Source organism: Danio rerio, chromosome 8 (assembly GCF_049306965.1).
Source record: "Danio rerio strain Tuebingen ecotype United States chromosome 8, GRCz12tu, whole genome shotgun sequence".
Lineage (NCBI taxonomy): Eukaryota > Metazoa > Chordata > Actinopteri > Cypriniformes > Danionidae > Danio > Danio rerio.
The window spans coordinates 34,750,696-34,769,526 of NC_133183.1; the positions used below are offsets into that span (position 1 = coordinate 34,750,696).

Here is an 18,831-nt window from a genome sequence, read left to right on the forward strand (position 1 = left end):
TATGGCACTTTAGCATTTGCCTATACTGCCTGTGCCACAGACTGGCCCTTTCGTTAGCCTTATCCTGTTTGGCAGTCTTTTTGAACATTTGTTAAATATTATGTGACAAGGACGCTGCTGCCTGCTTTCTCTTCTGTCTTTCTTGTTTTGACCCATAGCGTTACTCAATATGCATGAGGATGTCACATCAAAGATTTAAACGTTACTGCTCGATGGGTTATGTGACATGACTCGCGTCATATTATTGTAGCTTTAAGGCTAAATAGGATTCGAATTACTGGCCATAGTTATTTAAAATAACACTTTATTATAATATATACTGTATATATTTAAAATGACGTCAAATAATTAAAAGGACAAATTCTGGACCTTTTGGCCATGAGGGGTGGGTTGTTCGAACCACTTAAATATTGATTACATAACTGTGTCACATCAAAAAGTAATACATTATTCTGATGCATTATTTTTTTACGTGTTACAACACTGACTATGGCTCTGTTACTGTATAATATTTACTGTAGAGAGGTATAAATGCCTTTATGTATAAACTATTTTTAATAATAGTGAGTTGTTAATAACTAAATATTTAAATTCATTTCATCCTTGGCCGTTTTAGTGTTGAAGACTGTAATCATAATTTCACTTAATTTCAGAGCCTCCTCCTGTCCTGCGTCCTCCTGTGAATGTGACCTCATCCCCAGGTACAGTGGCAGTGCTGTCCTGCCAGATTCAAGGCTCTGTGCGCCACAATCTGACCTGGTACCGGACAGGCAGCGCTTTACCATCCCGCTCAGGAAGGGTCAGAGTACTAGCCAATTCCTCTCTGGAGATCAGCTGGGTTCGCAGCCAGGATGCCGGGCCGTACCAGTGCAGAGCCTCAAACGCCCATGGAGAGAGTCAGGCTGTCGTCTGGCTGGTGGTCCTAGGTATCGCGCAGCACCTGGTCAAACACTCAGCTCCTGCGGCCTCATGAGCCCCACCGTCATGTGTTTTCCATTACCACCCTCCAAACCACAGCACGAGCTCCACTCAGCCAGCAAGATTGAGCCCTGCATGTTTCGAATCAGCAAGATTAATGTGATTCTAGATTGGCGGCTCCGTTTGGAGACAAATAGCCGAGCAAATCGATGAAGTGTATCTCACTGTGAGCTTGTGCTGTCAGACTGCCACCTTTATTATACCATTATAGTGTGTGCACTCCTCATTATCCATTTCCCATGTCTGCAGTCTCAGAGGCTTTGTGCCAAGTAATAGTAGAGACCCGTCCGTATCTATCTATCTATCTATCTATCTATCTATCTATCTATCTATCTATCTATCTATCTATCTATCTATCTATCTATCTATCTATCTATCTATCTATCTATCTATCTATCTATCTATCTATCTATCTATCTATCTATCTATCTATCTATCTATCTATCTATCTATCATCTGTCTGTCTGTCTGTCTGTCTGTCTGTCTGTCTGTCTGTCTGTCTGTCTGTCTGTCTATCTATCTATCTATCTATCTGTCTGTCTGTCTGTCTGTCTGTCTGTCTGTCTGTCTGTCTGTCTGTCTGTCTGTCTGTCTGTCTGTATTTTCGACTTTTATTTTATGTTTCATCTGTTTATGAACTTGAGCCCTTTAAGTTACTTTTATTTTTTTTTATTTTTTTTTCTAGTTACAAATTACAGCTAATTTCATTTTATTGAAATTCATCTGCATTCTGTTTTCAGCTCTGCATTCTGTCATGCAATTTACATTTGGTTTTAAATCAGTTAAAGTTTGAAAAAGCTTTGTGTACAGACCCTTTTTTAAGATCCTATTTTTGTCCCATGAAAAATTAAACAAAAGCATATGGGTTTGGAGCAACATGTGGTTGGGTATATAATGGCAAAATGTTCATTTTTGGTTAAACCATTCCTTTAAGTGTAGGATGATTCACAGTTTATATTCGTTTCCTTTACAGAGGCCCCATCTGTGGTTGTCTCCCCGCAGACACAGAGCTTCTCTCTGGGTGCAGAGGTACACATCTCCTGCTCGGCATCTGGATCTCCTCCTCCAAAGGTTTTCTGGAGCCATGGCAACATCTTTTTGTCCAACCACCATCGGTAGTCAACCATCTCCCTCTCCCTTCCCTCATTACACATCTACATTAAGTCATTTTTATCTACTTTCCTAAAACGGATCATTTATATTTAATTTCAGTTTAAATAAGTGATCCGCATACCATTAATAGTCTCAATTTTGGTCAAGACATCAGAATAAATCTGGCCTGTGATCCGTCAGAAGTCAGTTTGAGGGAAGAAAATACTAATATTTTAATATAAGCCTGGCTCTGCTTTCAGGATGAGCATATCTGAGTCTGGCATGCTGACAATAAGAGGAGCTGCACCTGAGGATTCTGGGAACTATACGTGTCTGGCCACCAATGAGGTTGGCACTGCCTCTCAGTCTGTTAACGTCAATTATGCAGGTGGGCACCAGAGTCACTTGATGAGGATGTTTGTACATTGTAAACCAGTCCTCTGTCATTTTGAGTTATAGATCAAATTTATAACTGACAATAACTTTTATAGTTGCATGACAGCATGCATTATAAAGAAATGAGATTCCAGGTGTCGGCAGACGCAGTAAATGTTCTATAGCTGCTTCTGTTGAATGGTTTTAATGGTTTTCCACTTAATTCAAATGGCTAAGCTTAAAGGAACAGTTCACCCAGAAATTAAAATTCTGTAATCCTTTATTGATCTATCAATCCACTTTTTAAAAACTTTTTTGAGATTCCTTTTTTTTTGTTGAACACAAAAGAAAATATGTTGAAGAATGTCATTAACCAGTAACCACTGACTTCCATAAAATAATCAAAAACGTATGATGGCAGTCAATGGCTACAGGGTTCCAACATATATCAAATTAACTTATTTTGTGCTCAACAGAAGAAAGAAAACCAAACAGGATGGGATAAAAGAAGGAAAGTGTAAATGATTACAGATTTTTATTTATTTTTGGAGTGAACTGTCCCTTTAAAAATGAAAAATAAAGGTTAAATTGTAATGTCTTTTTCTATGTAATTAAAACTTTTGATTAGTTCAGATTGCCTAATTTTGATACATGATATGATAATTTGACAACAAAGCTGCTATTTTATGCACAATATTTTTCATAATGCCTACAGTTTGTTCTGTTTGCTTTAGTAGTAGTCAGTTTTCCAAGTATTAAATTTGTAACATATCAAGAAACGTTCGAGGTTACAGAAGTAACCCTTCGTTCCCCGAGGAGGGGAACGGAAATGCTAAAGGTGGGTTTGATCTAGAAAATCCACGTATGGGAGGATTCGGTTCAGAAGCCACTTGTCTGAAAGAGTATTGAACGGGCCAATGAATTGACAGCGTAAGCTTGCGCAGGTGTGCTTCATTGCCAATTATCCCGGCATATAAGCACACCTGGAGCGAACAAACGCCATCCTATTAAACTGAAGAGACTTTTAACAGCTAAGGGACAGTCATTATGGCGATGGAATATAGCATTTCCAAGGGTTACTTCTGTAACCTCGAACGTTCCCCTTCGGTTGGGGAACTCCAATGCTATAGGTGGATTTGATCTAGAAAATCCCTGTATGGGAGAACAATGGAAAACGCCATAATGACTGCACCTTACCAACGCCTCCGATGAGAGGGCAGTCAAGCAAGCGTGATGTACCCAAATCATGGAAGGCGCGGTCCTTCAACGTGCCCTTGGCCCCAACTTATCCCACTTTAAGGGAAGTTTTACGGAATAGGTATATTTTTTGGGAGTCGCTAGCGTCTAGATAATTCTAGGAAATACGACAGTACGTTGGGAAGCGTGCAAACCTGGTAGGGAGTACGCTGCGGAGACCATCCGCACCCAATGGGGGAGACAATGGCAATTACATATGGACTAGCCCTAAGAAGGGGGAGAGCGCATAAGAAGGTTGTTAGCGGATAGGGAAGGCACGGGTCCACCCAAGAGGGGGAATTGAACCGTGGCGAAAAGCATATGGGATCGCCTAGTGGGGATCGCACATACCAGGCACCTATACCCATAACGTGGGCTGACTAGCGGGCAGACCTACAACAAGTACTAGCAAGTGACTCCTCCGCTGAGTCAGTGCTGGGGGCCACGGAGGAATCTGCAGGGCTCACCTGACGGGGAACTTACTGACAAACAGGGAGGTGCACATCTCTCCGTGTTAGAGAAAAACGGCACAGCAAGCGTGTTACAACACCCCACCGAGTTGTTTCCTCAATCACCAAGGGTTACCTAAAACCTAGCAAATGTGTTGGGTGTCGCCCTGCCCACAGCTCTACAGATGTCTGTTAAAGAGGCGCCGCGTGCATTCTCCCAAGAGGATGCAACGCTCCGAGTGGAGTGGGCACGCACTCCCGGGGGACACGGCTCGCCTCTGCTCAAATAAGCACATGAAATGGCCTCCACAATCCAGTGGGATAATCTTTGTTTGGTCACAGCACTTCCCTGCTGCCGACCGCCATAACAGACAAAGAGCTGCTCAGATGATCCAAATACTGAGTACAGTCCACATAGATGCGCAGAGCGCGAACTGGACAGAGTAAGGAAAGGGCTTGGTCTGCCTCCTCCGGGGCCAGCGCTTGCAGGGTTACTACCTGGTCTCTAAAAGGAGTGGTAGGAACCTTGGGCACATAACCCGGGCGGGGTCTCAGGATAACGTGAGAAAAATCCAGCCCGAGTTCCAGGCACAAGTCACTGACCGAAAATGCCTCCAGGTCCCCGACCCTCTTAATAGAGGCCATCACGACCAGCAGAGCTGGCTAAGACAGAAATCTTAAGGATACTGATTCGAGTGGCTCAAAGGGATCTGTATGCAGGCTCGTGAGAACGAGGGCGAGATCCCAAAAGGGCATGAGAGGGGGGCGAGTTGGATTAATTCGCCGAGTGCCTCTGAGGAACCGGATGATGAGGTTGTGCTTTCTCATGGTGCCGCCAGCTACCGCGTCATGATAAGCAGAGATGGAAGCCACGTAAACCTTGAGAGTGGAGGGCGACAGCCTGCTCTCCAGCTTCTCTTGAAGGAAAGAGAGCACAACACTGATCTGGCAGGTTTGGGGGTCTTCTCTGCAAAAGACACACCATTCAGTGAATGATTCATCGGGGCGAGGGTGCCCGATGGTGCCCTGTCCCTGAGAGAGTAGGTCCTCTCTCAAAGGGATCCGCCTGGGGGAGGGCCGTCGTGAGGAGGGACAGCTCTGATATCCAGGTCCGGTTGGGCCAGAGAGGCGCAACTAGCAGAACCTGCTCCTCGTCCTCCTTGACCTTGCACAAAAGTGAGCCTGCCCGAAACGCGCCCATATCAGCTGGACAGACTCGGGGTGGAGTCTCCATTCTCCAGAGTGAATTTGCTGCCGTGAGAGCATATCGGCTGCACGGTTGAGCATACCTGGGATGTGAACGGCGCGCAGCGATTTAAGCCTCGGATGACTCCAGAGGAGCAGACGGCGGGCGAGCTGAGACATGCGCCAAGAGTGCATACGGTTGATATACGCTGGCGTCGCTGTACTGTGCGTCCTGACCAGCACGTGTTGCTGCTGTAACACCGAAAAAAGCAGTGGAGAGCGAGGAACACTGTCAACAGCTCTAGTTGATTGATATGCCAATGTAGCTGGGCACCTTTCCATAGGCTCGCAGCTGCATGCCCGCGACACACGGCTCCCCAGCCCATGTTGGAAGCATCTGTTGAGACAACAACATGACTGGACGCCTGTCCCAGAGGCACACTGGCCTGCAGGAACGAGGGGTCGTTCTAAGGGCTGAGGGTGCGGTGACACAGCGCAGTAACAGAGACTCGGTGTGTGCCCGCATGCCATGCACGTCTTGGGACTCGATCTTGAAGCCAGTGCTGAAGTGGTCTCATATGGAGCAATCTGAGCAGATGCCATATGCCCCAGGAGCCTCTGAAAGTATTTCAATGGGACCACTATATTGCTGTCGAGCTCCCTCAGACAGTTCAGCAACAGGCGAGCGTGCTCTCCGGAGAGGTGCGCTACCATGGTGAACGAGTCCAGCTCCATCCCGAGAAAAGAGATCCTCTGCACCGGGCCGAGTTTTCTCGGTTGACCTGCAGCCCCAACAGGTGGAGGTGACGGAGCACCTTGTCTCTGTGCATAGTCAATTGCTCCCGCGAGTGGGCTAAAATCAGCCAGTCGTCGAGATAATTGAGTATGCGGATGTCCGCTGGCCTAAGGAGCACAACGGCACCCTCCGCGATTTTGGTGAATACCCGCGGAGACAGAGAGAGCCCAAAGGGGGAACCTTGCATTGCCACGCTCGACCTTCGAACGCAAACCGCAGAAACCTGTGAACTTGGGGGGCCGTTTCGCAAACTGAATCGCATAGCTGAGTCTGATTGTACGTATGAGCCACAGCGAGGGGCTGGCCCACGCTAACCAGGCAGGCAGATCCCTCGCTAATGGGGTCATCGGTGACCTCACCCATCAGACTGCTCTCTCACCGCCTCGAATTCCTGGGTGATTTCACAGACAGTGTCGCCGAACATGCCAGCTTGGGATATGGGGAAGTCAAAAAAGCGGACTTTGTCGACTTCGTCCATATCAGCCAGAGGTGGCGCTCCTGGATCACTAGTGTGGACATCGTCCTCCCCAACACATACGCAGCATACTTAGTAGTCCGAAGAGCTTAGTCGGCTGCGGTGCGAAGCTCATAAGCCTGGGTTGGACCCACCCTCGTGCAGCTTGGCAAGCGCCTGCGCTTCGTAGCGTTGGTAGCTGGCTATCGCATGCAAGGCGGAAGCAGCCTGGCCCGCAGCCTTGTAAGCTCTAGCTCCGAGGGAAGCAGATAACTTACAGGCTTTGGATGGGAGACAAGGCGGACCCCGCCAAGAAGAGGCGCCGTGTGGATTGACAGCCATCGCGCACTCAACCTGAGAAATCGCCACATACCCCCTGGCCGTTCCACCATCAAGAGTGGTGAGGGTGGAGGGACACACAGCACGAGCAGAAAAAAGTGACCGCGTGAGGCTACTGTGCACCTCCGGGAAGTAGAGGACGCCCCTCTAGAAGCAGCCTGGGAAAGCACAGCTAACATGTCCATTTCAGGATCCGTTTTGACAGCGCTCACCTGCCCGGAGGGGGCAAGCGGGTCTGTATCATCATCGGACAATGAAAGCCCACCCTCCGATGCCGCGGTGGACGTCTGGTATCCGGTGTCATCGGGCGTAAGGGCTACCATCTGTTAGACGGATCGATTTCCCCGCCTGAAGCTTGGATGGAGCGCTTGGAGGAGCGAGAGGTCCATGGGCACGTGGGCGACGGATTATCTCTCGCTGAAACCCTCAGATCTGCCCGAGTGCCCGCTGCAGAGCAGGGGACAACTGGGGTGGTTTGCCCTTTTGCAAAGGCTAGCCGCGATCTTTAATGCCAACAGTCATGGCATCGCAATGACGACATAAACTGCCCGCAAGCAGCGCATTAACATGCTGGAGCATGTAACGCAATGCCCGTGCCCATCATCCGAGGACAGAAAACCACCGCATCCAGAAACGCACAGTCGGAGCGTCGTCCTGAAAAGGACGTGCTGCACGACTGTGTAGCTCTCTTTGTGTAAGTTGCAACTTTATACACACCGCTCTGGAGGACCGGACCCAAAGAACGCCAGGCAAGGGAGAAAACCCAGCTCGACCGTCTGCCGCTGCGTGTACACACTCTGGACCGGGAGAATGCTCTCGTTCGCTCGGCATCGCTGGATCACAGCAGGAGGAACCCTCATCGACTCGATCAGAAAGTCTCTGAAGCAAAAAGGATGGCGTTTGCTCGCTCCAGGTGTGCTTATATGCTGGGATAATTGGCAATGAAGCACACCTGCGCAAGCTTACGCTGCCAATTCATTTGACCGTTCAATACTCTTTCAGACAAGCTGCTTCTGAACCAAATCCTCCCATACGTGGATTTTCTAGATCAAATCCACCTATAGCATTGGAGTTCCCCAACTGAAGGGGAACACATAATTCAATGTATTGCAATGCAATGAGTATGTGTATTGCAATGCAATGAGTATTGCGAGGCAATAGAGTAATGTATGGTAACTAAAAAAACAACAACTACACTACTGGTCAAAGGCTTGGGGTCAGTTTTTTTCATGTTCATTTATTTTTTTGTTCATCAAGGCAGCATATATTAAATGAAAAATTAAAAAAAAAAAACTTATATTTATTACAATATTAAATGACTGCTTTCTTATTGTATCTAGTTTTAAATAAAATTATTACTCTAGTCATTACTGCTTTTATTGTTATTACATTAGTAATAATACTAGTATTAATAATAATAATTATTATTATTATTAATATTAGAATGATTTCTAATGGATTGTGTGACTCTAAAGACTGGAATAATAAAGCTAAAAATTCATCTTTAAATGGAACTCCCTGCCTTTGCAGATTCAACAGGTGGACTATTTCCAATTTTAAATCTCAGATAAAATCGTTTTTGTTTAGGACAGCTTTTAATTATTTGCTGGTTTAATATTATGTTATTTTTACTGCTTATTTTTTTATGATGTGCTTGCTATATGATGTAAGGTGCCCTTGAGTGCTTTGAAAGGCACCTTTAAATAAAGGTAATAATGAATGTAAGTGATTTCTGAAGGATTATGTGACTGAAGACTGAAGTAATGAAGCTGAAAATTCATCTTTAAAATCACTGGAATAAATAATTAAACGAAAATATAAACTACTTTTGAACAGTTATTTTATAGTGCAATAACATTTTGCTATTTTACATTTCATACTGTACTTTTGATTAAATAAATTCAGCTTTGGTGAGCAGGATAAACTTCTTTTAGAACATTTAAAAATCATACTGACCCCAAAGTAATGTAAACAGTTAAAAATGAAAACAAGAATAAATCCCACACAGCAACTTCAACACTTAGCTTTAATTTCTTTCTCTCTTGTAATTGTCTCAGAACCTCCAAGCATCTCGGTGGTCCAGCAGATGGTAATGGTTGTTGCTGGCGAAGATGCCAGTCTAGAATGTCAAGCCTCTGGCACTCCTTCTCCAATCGTTAAATGGCAAAAAGGTAAATACTGCTAATAGAGATTAATACTTGGCCCTTTCAGACACCTTGTCTTTTTGTCATATTTATTAATTCTATTTAGTTCTTTGTTACTAAACGGACAAATTGCTAACAAAATAATGAAACCATGCAAATTGCTGAAATGGGTAAAACAGAACTAGCATTAACCAAATCAGATGTATTAAAGATATATCTGCATAATCAGATTTGACATGTTACTATTTCTTCATTCTTCAGAAACTATTATTAATTCCTCGGGTTTTAGAGACTGTTTAGGATATTGGATGATGTGTAATGGGTTGTTAAGGCAACAGCGTATGTTTTCTTTGGTTCTTGCACCATCCGTCATCAGGGGATCTGGATCTGGGAACAGCTCCATTCGCCGAGCAGGATGTCCATCGCGGGACACTACAGATCCGTGGGGTTCAGGAACTGGATTCTGGCGATTATACCTGTGTGGCCTCAAACATTGCCGGCTCCTCGTCTGCTGTGGTCGTACTACAGGTGGGAGGTGAGAACAAGACCTCTGCTGCTTTACAATATAAACATTAAAGTACATTTAATGCAGCGTAGTTTCATTTTATGTGGGCTTTTATTTATTGAGCTCACTGTCGCAGTATTTCTATTGCTTTTCCAAAACTTTGAGGAACATGTAGTTCATAGCATGAATCAAAAAGCTTGGAAGGAACTGATTTTTAGCAATACACGCCCATAAGCCCATGGGCTTCCAAACCACAAAGTGGAAATGTTCCCCCTCTCTGTTGTAACGTGTGAAATTTGGAGAGCAAACTTGGTTTCAACTTGATATTTGGAACTGTGTCTTTAAAGTGATTTTTTAACAGGCCCTGACAGCATTCTCAGACTCCCGGTAGCTCATGGCCAGTTTACGAGAAAACTTAAACAATCCAGAAACAGATCATAATGTTGTATAGAACCTGCCTTAACTGTGTAATTTATGGCTCACTGTATGTACTTAGAAAAATAATGATTGTAATAAATATTGCTTTTCTGTTTTAAATTATCCCTATTTTTCTACAAGAATTTTCTACAAGGGAACATTTTCTATTTTAATACATCGTCTTTCACTATGCTGCAGCACATTCATGTAATTTGTCTCTAGAAAATCCTAATGTAAATAAAAAGCTATTCTCATTACTACGTCAGCACACTGATCTACTTTCTAATTTAAGTTTCTTTTTCTTATTCTTTGACCAAATTTCTAAACGTGTCTAATTCACTTTAGCAGTTTTAGGTTAAACATTCAACTTAGTTAGCCATGTGTTTAAATGCTAGCACTATGATACAGTACATATTAGCAATGTTCTAAAACATGCTAAAAATGCACTGATACATGGTGGCAATGTAATAATGAGTGAAAACATGTTAGCACCATGTTAAAATGTGATAGCAATGACTGACACCGTTTTGGCAACATGTGATAAACCATTCAATCATATACTTTTCTTCGGCTTAGTCCCTTTATCCATCAGGGCTGCCACCGCGGAATGAACCGGCAACTTATCCAGCGTATGTCGTAAGGCTGATTTATACTTCTGTGTTAGGCGCACACATATTCTCTGGAACAGCCTTTATGCAGTTTCACAGCCCTCGCCATGGCTGTCGCCAAACACCCTTCAAAAAATGGAACTACACAATCCCTTTTTCCCGGGAGTCTCCCGTATTTTAGACCTATCTCCTGTTTTGTTCTGTCTCCCGGAAAACTCCCGGATTTGCAATCCGGGGATCCCACCCCCCCAAACGCCTCAAAAAGTTATATTTTTAATATGCATGTATTTATTAAAAACATGACAACTACATACACGTTAACGATGTTTAACTCTTGAAATAAACATACTTGCAACATGTTAAAGCAAGCCTTTTGACTGTTTAAACTCTTTTAGGCTAGGGTTTCTCAAGCCAACATAAAAGTTTGTTTGTAGTTAAGGATTGTTTCCTGCATTATTATGCAAAAAGGTTACAGTTAAAGGCTAATTTATACTTCTGCATTAAGCGCACGCATATGCTCCGGCGCAGCCTTGGTGGAGTCGCATAGCGACCTTTCAAAAAATATAACAACCTATTTTTTTTTACAGTTATTGGTAATTAGATGTCGCAACAACGCATAGAGCAAGTTCTGTGATTGGTCGGCTTGGTAGCTGTGATCAGTGTGGGCGGGACCAAGAGCCACGTGGAGCCGTTGGAGCGAGTGTTTACAACTGTCGAATCCCATGAAGTGGCTTTAGATGGAAACTGTTGTTATGTGTTTACCTTATGACTAAAGTTGTTGCACGTCCGCTGGTTCTCACCTCTGAATGAGCGAGTTTAACTACTTGTACATTAAGGTAGCATTCAGAAAAAAACAAAACACTTGCAAAGAAACACTGCACAGAGGAACAAAAAAGCCTACTGCCGGCTAGCATTTCGGAAGTGTTATTGCAGAGCAACACAAACAGCATGCAGAAGTATTAAAGGGGGTCACACCGATCACTCAATGCAGAAGTATAGATCAGCCTTAATGCATAAACAGGACCAGATTTAAATCATAATTACTATCCCACATATAATGTGTGTGGGTAAAATATGTTGGGATTAGACAAATTTGAGAGATTTCACAGTCCAATACAAACAATACATTGCAAATATATATACAAAAATATCATAATGTATTCATTCATTTCATGTTACATTTTTGATGCCTTTATTTTTTCAGCTGCTCCTACGTTTTCTGAGTCTCCCGTGGACATAACAGCTAGTGTGGGTGATAACATCACTCTGCCATGCATCGCTCGTGGTTTTCCCACACCATCTCTGATATGGAGACGCCAGGATGGACGTCCCATTTTTGGCAAGTCGTCTGGCCATGTTGGCACCTCTCAACTGCCTTCTGGTGCCCTTCAGATCCAGAGTGAGTTTCTATATCTGTCTTTGAATAGATGTTTTGGGAGGTTGTCTGCAAGTACAATCCCTGTAAAACACCAAACGCGGGGATCTAACAGACATGATCCACCCACAGGAGGATAGTGAATATGTTATTTTAGGTGATGACATGTGGGAGAGGTCAGTCTGAAACCAACTGCTGTGATAGAGGAAATAGAAACAGTGCAACTGAGAGCTTCCTCTGTCAGAAAGTGATCTGAGAGGACGACTCTGCACCTTCGGCCCATCAGGGGTTGGGTGGGGTAAAAAGTCAAACCGCAGGCCTCCTGTGCCAGAACCAGAGCTTCTGGCAGGAAAGGGAGCTTGCATATGGATGAAGTACAGCACTACATGTTTATAGGAGATATTGTTTTACACATTAGAGAATTTTCAGCTACATTTCAAGGTCTATTATCCATTTTAAATGCTGTTTAGAGGTAAAAGGAACAACTTGTACAGAAGTTATTTTCACACCAAGTAATTCCCGTTGGTCAGTGGGATGAACCTTTATATAACACTTAAATATAAGCAATATTTGTGTGACCCAATTGTTTGCCCTAAGAATTTCAGGATCACTCCAACGCCAATAAAATGACAATATTAACCAAGGCTTGTTTGAAATATCTTCTTAGGGCGATGTTTTTGAGAATCGTTTATTGCATGGCTTCAGCTACGTCTGCTTTTAGCTTTTGTTTAAAAATCCACCAGAGGCTGCTGTGTACATTTTTGAGAATCTCTAATAAATGACTGGGCTACTTTTTCCTTATACATGCCATTTATACATCATTCTAGTGCTGTTTCATGCAAAGCTGGCCTGCTTGTCTTGCATAAAATATATCATTAAAATAGACTGACCCTCACACTCCCTTCCTTAAACCCAATTGGCAGTGTTTTTAAAAGCAAATAAGTAGAGAAACGTACATCACAGTCACATATATTTACCACGATTTCACATTGCTTTTTTATTTTTACCTGTGTTTTGGACCCATCCTTTGCTGGACTCAAAGACCCAATCCAAATTCTATTTTTGTACCCCTGCCCCTTCCCCTTCCCCTTCCCCTTGGCCCTTACAACTCAGGGTTAAGGGGAAGGGCTTCAAAATGTAAAATTTTGTGGGACTAATGTACAGGAGTTATTAATACAGATTATAGATCGCGGAATTTAGCTGGGTTTTTTTTGTGTTTTTTTTTTTTTAAACATGACGGTAAAACACAAACGCGGTTATGAATATCTTAAAACATGTGTTTGTTTGTCGTAAAAATTCATAATACTGACAAAAAAATACTAATTTGTGGATCTTCTTACTTCCGGGTTCAGCAATACTGCCGTTGTGGCAGGTGTATTCTAGTAAATTTTCTTACCCCTTGGTTTCAAGTGTGGCCCTGAAAAATCTGGGCTATTCACCCCTTTCTCATCAAGCATCTCCCGCTGGATTTAATCTCACTATATTTGCTAAACGTGATATTTAGTTAATCTTGTTGTCTTTATCTAACAAAATATTCCCTGACTTTGGTCTTTTAAATCGAATACGTGTTCACAGGGAACATGTTTTGGCTGAGCTCAAAGATAAGTTAATAATTAATGTAACCACATACATGCTGTATATTGACTGATCGCTTGCCTTCATTTCCTATAATTTATAAACTTATTGTGTGTTATACTTTCATAATATCAATTATTACTTATTGAATCTGACATTCAGCAAAGCAGAGGATACGTTTCGTATTTTCAATGAAAATGAAAGGAGGCAGTGATGTTATATAGGTTCTGTTTTATTATAAATATGCCCACAGTGAAGATGCAGCACGACGCCTCAGCATTTCTGCTGTCTGTTAAGTTGTTAATATCAAAATGAAAATAGGCAGTTCCTTAAATCATGTTTTCATTTTATTGATGAGAAAGTAAAACAACGTAGCCAGGATGATGTGAATAAGGTTATAAAGTACACTGTTCCCTTTGAAGATCTACCGGACATGTCCATATCAAACTTGCGAAGTCTGAACTTACAGGGAGAGGATATGAGACTGAACTGTGTTTGTAGGCTACTTAATATTGAGGAAAAGCCCCAATCAGACAGGCGAATGTCTGCAGCCCCGCCTCCGTTTTCAGATGTCTCTATTTTTCCCCATCCACACTGAGACAGAGCAGCAGCGTTTTAGAATGAAAACGGCCTCTTCAGTATTTTCGAAACGCTTCGTTTTTGTCGCTTGAAAACTCGGGCGTAGTGTGGACGGATGGCGTAACTGTAGCAAAACTTATGTGTTTTAAAACAAAAACGCATTAGTGTAAATGGGGCCTTAGCCCTACGACTTCAAGCTAAAGAGAATTGGGACACCCCTACCCCTTGGCGTGCATGGGCAAAACGAGGGGTAGGGGTAAGGGGAAGGGCTTAGGGGTAGAATTGGGATTGGGCCATACTCAGTCCACTCCGTGTTCCAAGTAGCACACCCTACAACAAGGCGAGCTACCAAGCAAACTAACCACACAGGTTAAGCCGATTACAGATAACAGTCATTCTTGTTCGCACTGTAGTTTGAAAAGAAACAAAACTTGGCAGAGTCATATCGTCTTCAGCATTCATTTCACCCATAAAATTTAGGCAAACATGTGCTGAGACACACAATTTAGCCCTCGGCACCTAATTACAATGAGCCTGTGTTGCAATAATACAGTCATTTTTGATGTAGTGTTAATAGAAAACAATGATGTAATTGAAACTATTGATATTATGTCAACGATTTTACTGTTGTCATTTTTAAGAGAAGATTATTATTCTTTTTTACCTGTTGGCATGGAGAACAAGTTATTTGGACACTTTACAGTAAGATTGTATTAGGTATTGTTAGTTAATACATTTAATAACATTAACGAACATTGAACAATACATATTGTACAATATTTATTCATGTTAGTTAACATTTGTTAATGATAATAAACTTGTTCATTGTTCATTCATGATATCTCATGGTGTATTACTATTAACTAATGTTAACAAGCATGAATTGGGATTTTAATACTGCATAAGTAAATGTTTAACTATGAATAGTAAATGCTGGTTCCCCTTCGGTTGGGGAACTCCAGTGCTATAAGTGGATTTGATCTTTGTGAAAATCCACGTATGGGAGGTTTCGGATCAGAAGCCGCTTGTCTGAAGAGTATTGAACGGGCCAATGAATGAAATGAATTGGCAGCATAAGCTTGCGCAGGTGTGCTGCATTGCCAATTATCCCAGCATATAAGCACACCTGGAACGAGCAAACGCCATCCTTTTCGCTTCAGATCCTTTCTGAGTGAGTCAATGAGGGTTCCTCTTGCTAAATCAGCATTTCAGAGCGAACGAGTGTCTCCCGGTCCAGAGTGGGTTTTCGCGGCGGCAGATGGTCGAGCTGGGTTTCTCCCTTGCCTGTGGTTCTTTGGGTCCGGTCCTCCAGTGCGGTGCGTAATGTTGCTAAGCTTTCCTAAAAGAGCTACACAGTCGTGCAGCACTTTTCAGGTTGTCGCTCCGACTGTGCGTTTCTGGATGCGTGGGTTTCCTGGCTCCGGATGATGGACACGATCACTGCGTTGCATGTTTGGGGGTACAGCATGTTAATGCGGTGCTCGCGGGCGGTTCATGTCGTCATTGCGATGCCATGACCGTTGCACAGCTAAGATCGCGGCTAACTTTCGTAAGAGAGTGAGCCACCCCAGTTGCCTCCTGTTCTAAAAAAGCAGCGGGCGCTCGGGCAGATCTGAGGGTCCCAGCGGGAGATAATCCGCCGCCCAAGGGCTCGCGGACTTCTTGCTCCTCACATCGCTCCATCCAAGCTTCGGGCAGTGGGAGTGATCCGTCTAACCAGATGGTAGCTCTCACGCTCGCTGACACCGGAGATTAGATGTCCTCCACGGCATCGGAGGGTGGGCTTTCACTGTCCGATGAAGATCCGGACCCGCTCGCCCCCTCCGGGCTGGTGAGCGCCGTCAAATCGGATCCTGAAGCGGACATGTTAGCTGTGCTTTCCCGGGCTGCTTCGGTCGTGGGGTTGGAGCTGGTTCATCCCTCAGCTCCGCGGCCGGACCGACTAGATGGGTGCTACAGAGAGGACCAGAAGGCGAAGCCTTCAAAGCCTCTTGTCCCCTTCTTCCCGGAAGTGCAGAGTAGGCTCACGCACTCTTGGAGGGCACCTTTCTCTGCCCGTGTTGCGTGTCCCTCCGCCCTCAACGGCGGAGCTGCCAGGGGGTATGAGGCGATCCCGCCAGTGGAGCACGCTATCGCGGTCAATCTTTGTCCGCGTGGCGCCTCTACGTGGCGAGGTTTGCCCCGCCTCCCGTCCAAAGCCTGTAGGTTGTCTGCCTCCCCCGGAGCCAGAGCTTATAAGGCTGCAGGCCAGGCTGCTTCTGCTTTGCACGCGCTGGCCGAGCTGCACGAGGGCAGGTCTAACCCAGGCTTACTACAAGAGCTGCGCACCGCGACCGACTATGCTCTTCGGACTCGTAAGTCCGCCGCGTGTGTGCTGGGGAGGATGATGTCCACACTTGTGGTTCAGGAACGCCACCTCTGGCTAAACCTGGCCGGTGACACCGTCGGCGACACCGTCGGTGAATTCACCCCGGAATTCAAGGCGGTGAAAGAGCAGTCGGATGCGATGGGCAATGTCATCTATCGGCGCAGCCATAAGCCCGCTCTGCCCGCCGAGCCATCCACTTTCACTGCTCCTCGCCGAGGGCGCCCGCCAACGAGGGCTTCCCCGCCCCCGCCTGCGCCTCCGGCCAAGCAGGCGCGGCGTACACCTCAAAAGCAGGCAGCCCCCCTGCCCAGGGCGCCGTTAAGTCCGGTAAACGGCCCGCGAAGCATCCCTGAGACAGGCCATGCGGAGAAGAGGAAACTTGCTCTTTCCCCGCTGGAGGGCGGGGCCCCGACCAGTCCGGGACGCGCTGCCTTCCGGCTCGCAGATTCTACGTGCTTCACCAGTGGCTCACGAGCGCTGGGGGGGATGGTCTCCCTTCCCTCAGCCCTCCAGCCCCCTCTCCGGAGTCAGGGTGCGGAGCCAGAGCGAATCGCTCTCCTCCAGCTCTTCCGCGGGACCCTCGTGCTTCCCGGATCAGCACACCCACTCCGCGCTGCAAAACCGCTGGTACGTCAGCGATTGTAGCGATGACTCTATTAGTGAGGGCTCTGCCTGCCTGGGTTACGCGATTCAGTTCACAAAACGGCCCCCCAAGTTCATGGGCGTGTATTTCACCAGGGTCAACCCCCTGTCTGCCCCTGTCTTGCGAGAGGAGATTGCTGTCCTCCTGACGAAGGGTGCAATCAAGCCAGTTCCTCCAGCCCCCTCTCCGGAGTCAGGGTGCGGAGCCAGAGCGAATCGCTCTCCTCCAGCTCTTGGAGAGTGGGTTTTACAGCCCATACTTCATCGTACCCAAAAAGACCAATCCTAGATCTGCGCGTTTTGAACCGCTGTCTGCACAAGCTGCCGTTCAGAATGCTCACGCAGAGGTGCATTCTCCAATGCATTCGTCCTCGGGATTGGTTTGCAGCCATAGACCTGAAGGACGCGTATTTCCATGTCTCCATTCTTCCATGCCACCGCCAATTTCTGCGGTTTGCGTTCGAGGGTCGAGCGTGGCAGTACAAGGTCCTCCCCTTCGGGCTCTCTCTGTCTCCGCGGGTCTTCACCAAACTCGCCGAGGGTGCCCTAGTGCCCCTTCGACTCGCAGTCATCCGCATGCTCAATTATCTCGACGGCTGATTTTAGCCCACTTGCGGGAGCAATTGATTATGCACAGGGACAAGGTGCTTCGGCATCTCAGCCTACTGGGGCTTCAGGTCAACCGAGAAAAGAGCAAACTCGCCCCCGTGCAGAGTATCTCTTTTCTCGGGATGGAGCTGGACTCGATCACCATGGTAGCGCACCTCTCTGAGGAACGCGCTCGCCTGTTGCTGAACTGTCTGAGAGAGCTCGACAGCAAACTAGTGGTCCCATTGAAGTTCTTTCAGAGGCTCCTGGGGCATCCGCAGCCGCCGTCAATCCGCTCGGATTGCTCCATATGAGACCACTTCAGCACTGGCTTCACGATCGGGTCCCAAGACGCGCATGACACGCGGGCACACATCGGGTCTCTGTTACTGCGCTGTGTCGCCGCGCCCTCAGCCCTTGGAACGACCTCTCATTCCTACAGGCCGGTGTGCCTCTAGGACAGGCGTCCAGCTATGTTGTTATTTCAACGGATGCTTCCAACACGGGTTGGGGGGCCGTGTGTCATGGGCATGCAGCTGCGGGCCTGTGGAAAGGTGCCCAGTTGCATTGGCATATCAATCGCCAAGAGCTGTTGGCAGTGTTCCTCGCTCTCCACCGCTTTTTATCGGCGCCTCCACATATGGTCTTTAGACGCGAGGCAGACTTAACCTACCGACTGCGGTGGTTAATACCATCACTCAGGCTAGAGCCCCTTCCACGAGGCACGTCTACGCCCTGAAGTGGAGTCTATTCACTGAATGGTGCGTCTCTCGCAGAAAAGACCCCCGTATCTGCCAGATCAGTGTTGTGCTCTCTTTCCTTCAAGAGAAGTTGGACAGCAGGCTGTCGCCCTCCACTCTCAAGGTTTATGTGGCCGCCATCTCCGCTTATCATAACGCGGTAGCTGGCGGCACCGTGGGAAAGCATAACCTCATCATCCGGTTCCTTAAGGGTGCTAGGCGAATTAATCCATCTTGCCCCCCTCTCATGCCCTCTTGGGATCTCGCCCTCATTCTCACGAGTTTGCGAGCAGATCCCTTTGAGCCACTCGATTCAGTATCTCTAAGATTTCTGTCCCTGAAGACAGCTCTGCTGGTTGCGTTGGCCTCCATCAAGAGGGTCGGGG

At 45.9% G+C, this 18,831-nt stretch overlaps 1 protein-coding gene across 1 annotated transcript in view; it reads left to right on the forward strand.

The window, feature by feature from the left end:
* The window catches only part of hmcn2 (hemicentin 2), a 172,742-nt gene that overhangs the window by 43,089 nt on the left and 110,822 nt on the right, over positions 1–18,831 (forward strand). The window contains exons 11-16 of the mRNA XM_001920466.9: positions 654–926; positions 1,952–2,093; positions 2,331–2,458; positions 8,962–9,075; positions 9,425–9,583; positions 11,783–11,977. Coding sequence (XP_001920501.5) covers positions 654–926; positions 1,952–2,093; positions 2,331–2,458; positions 8,962–9,075; positions 9,425–9,583; positions 11,783–11,977 — 1,011 coding nt within the window. The remainder of the gene's footprint in view (positions 1–653; positions 927–1,951; positions 2,094–2,330; positions 2,459–8,961; positions 9,076–9,424; positions 9,584–11,782; positions 11,978–18,831) is intronic.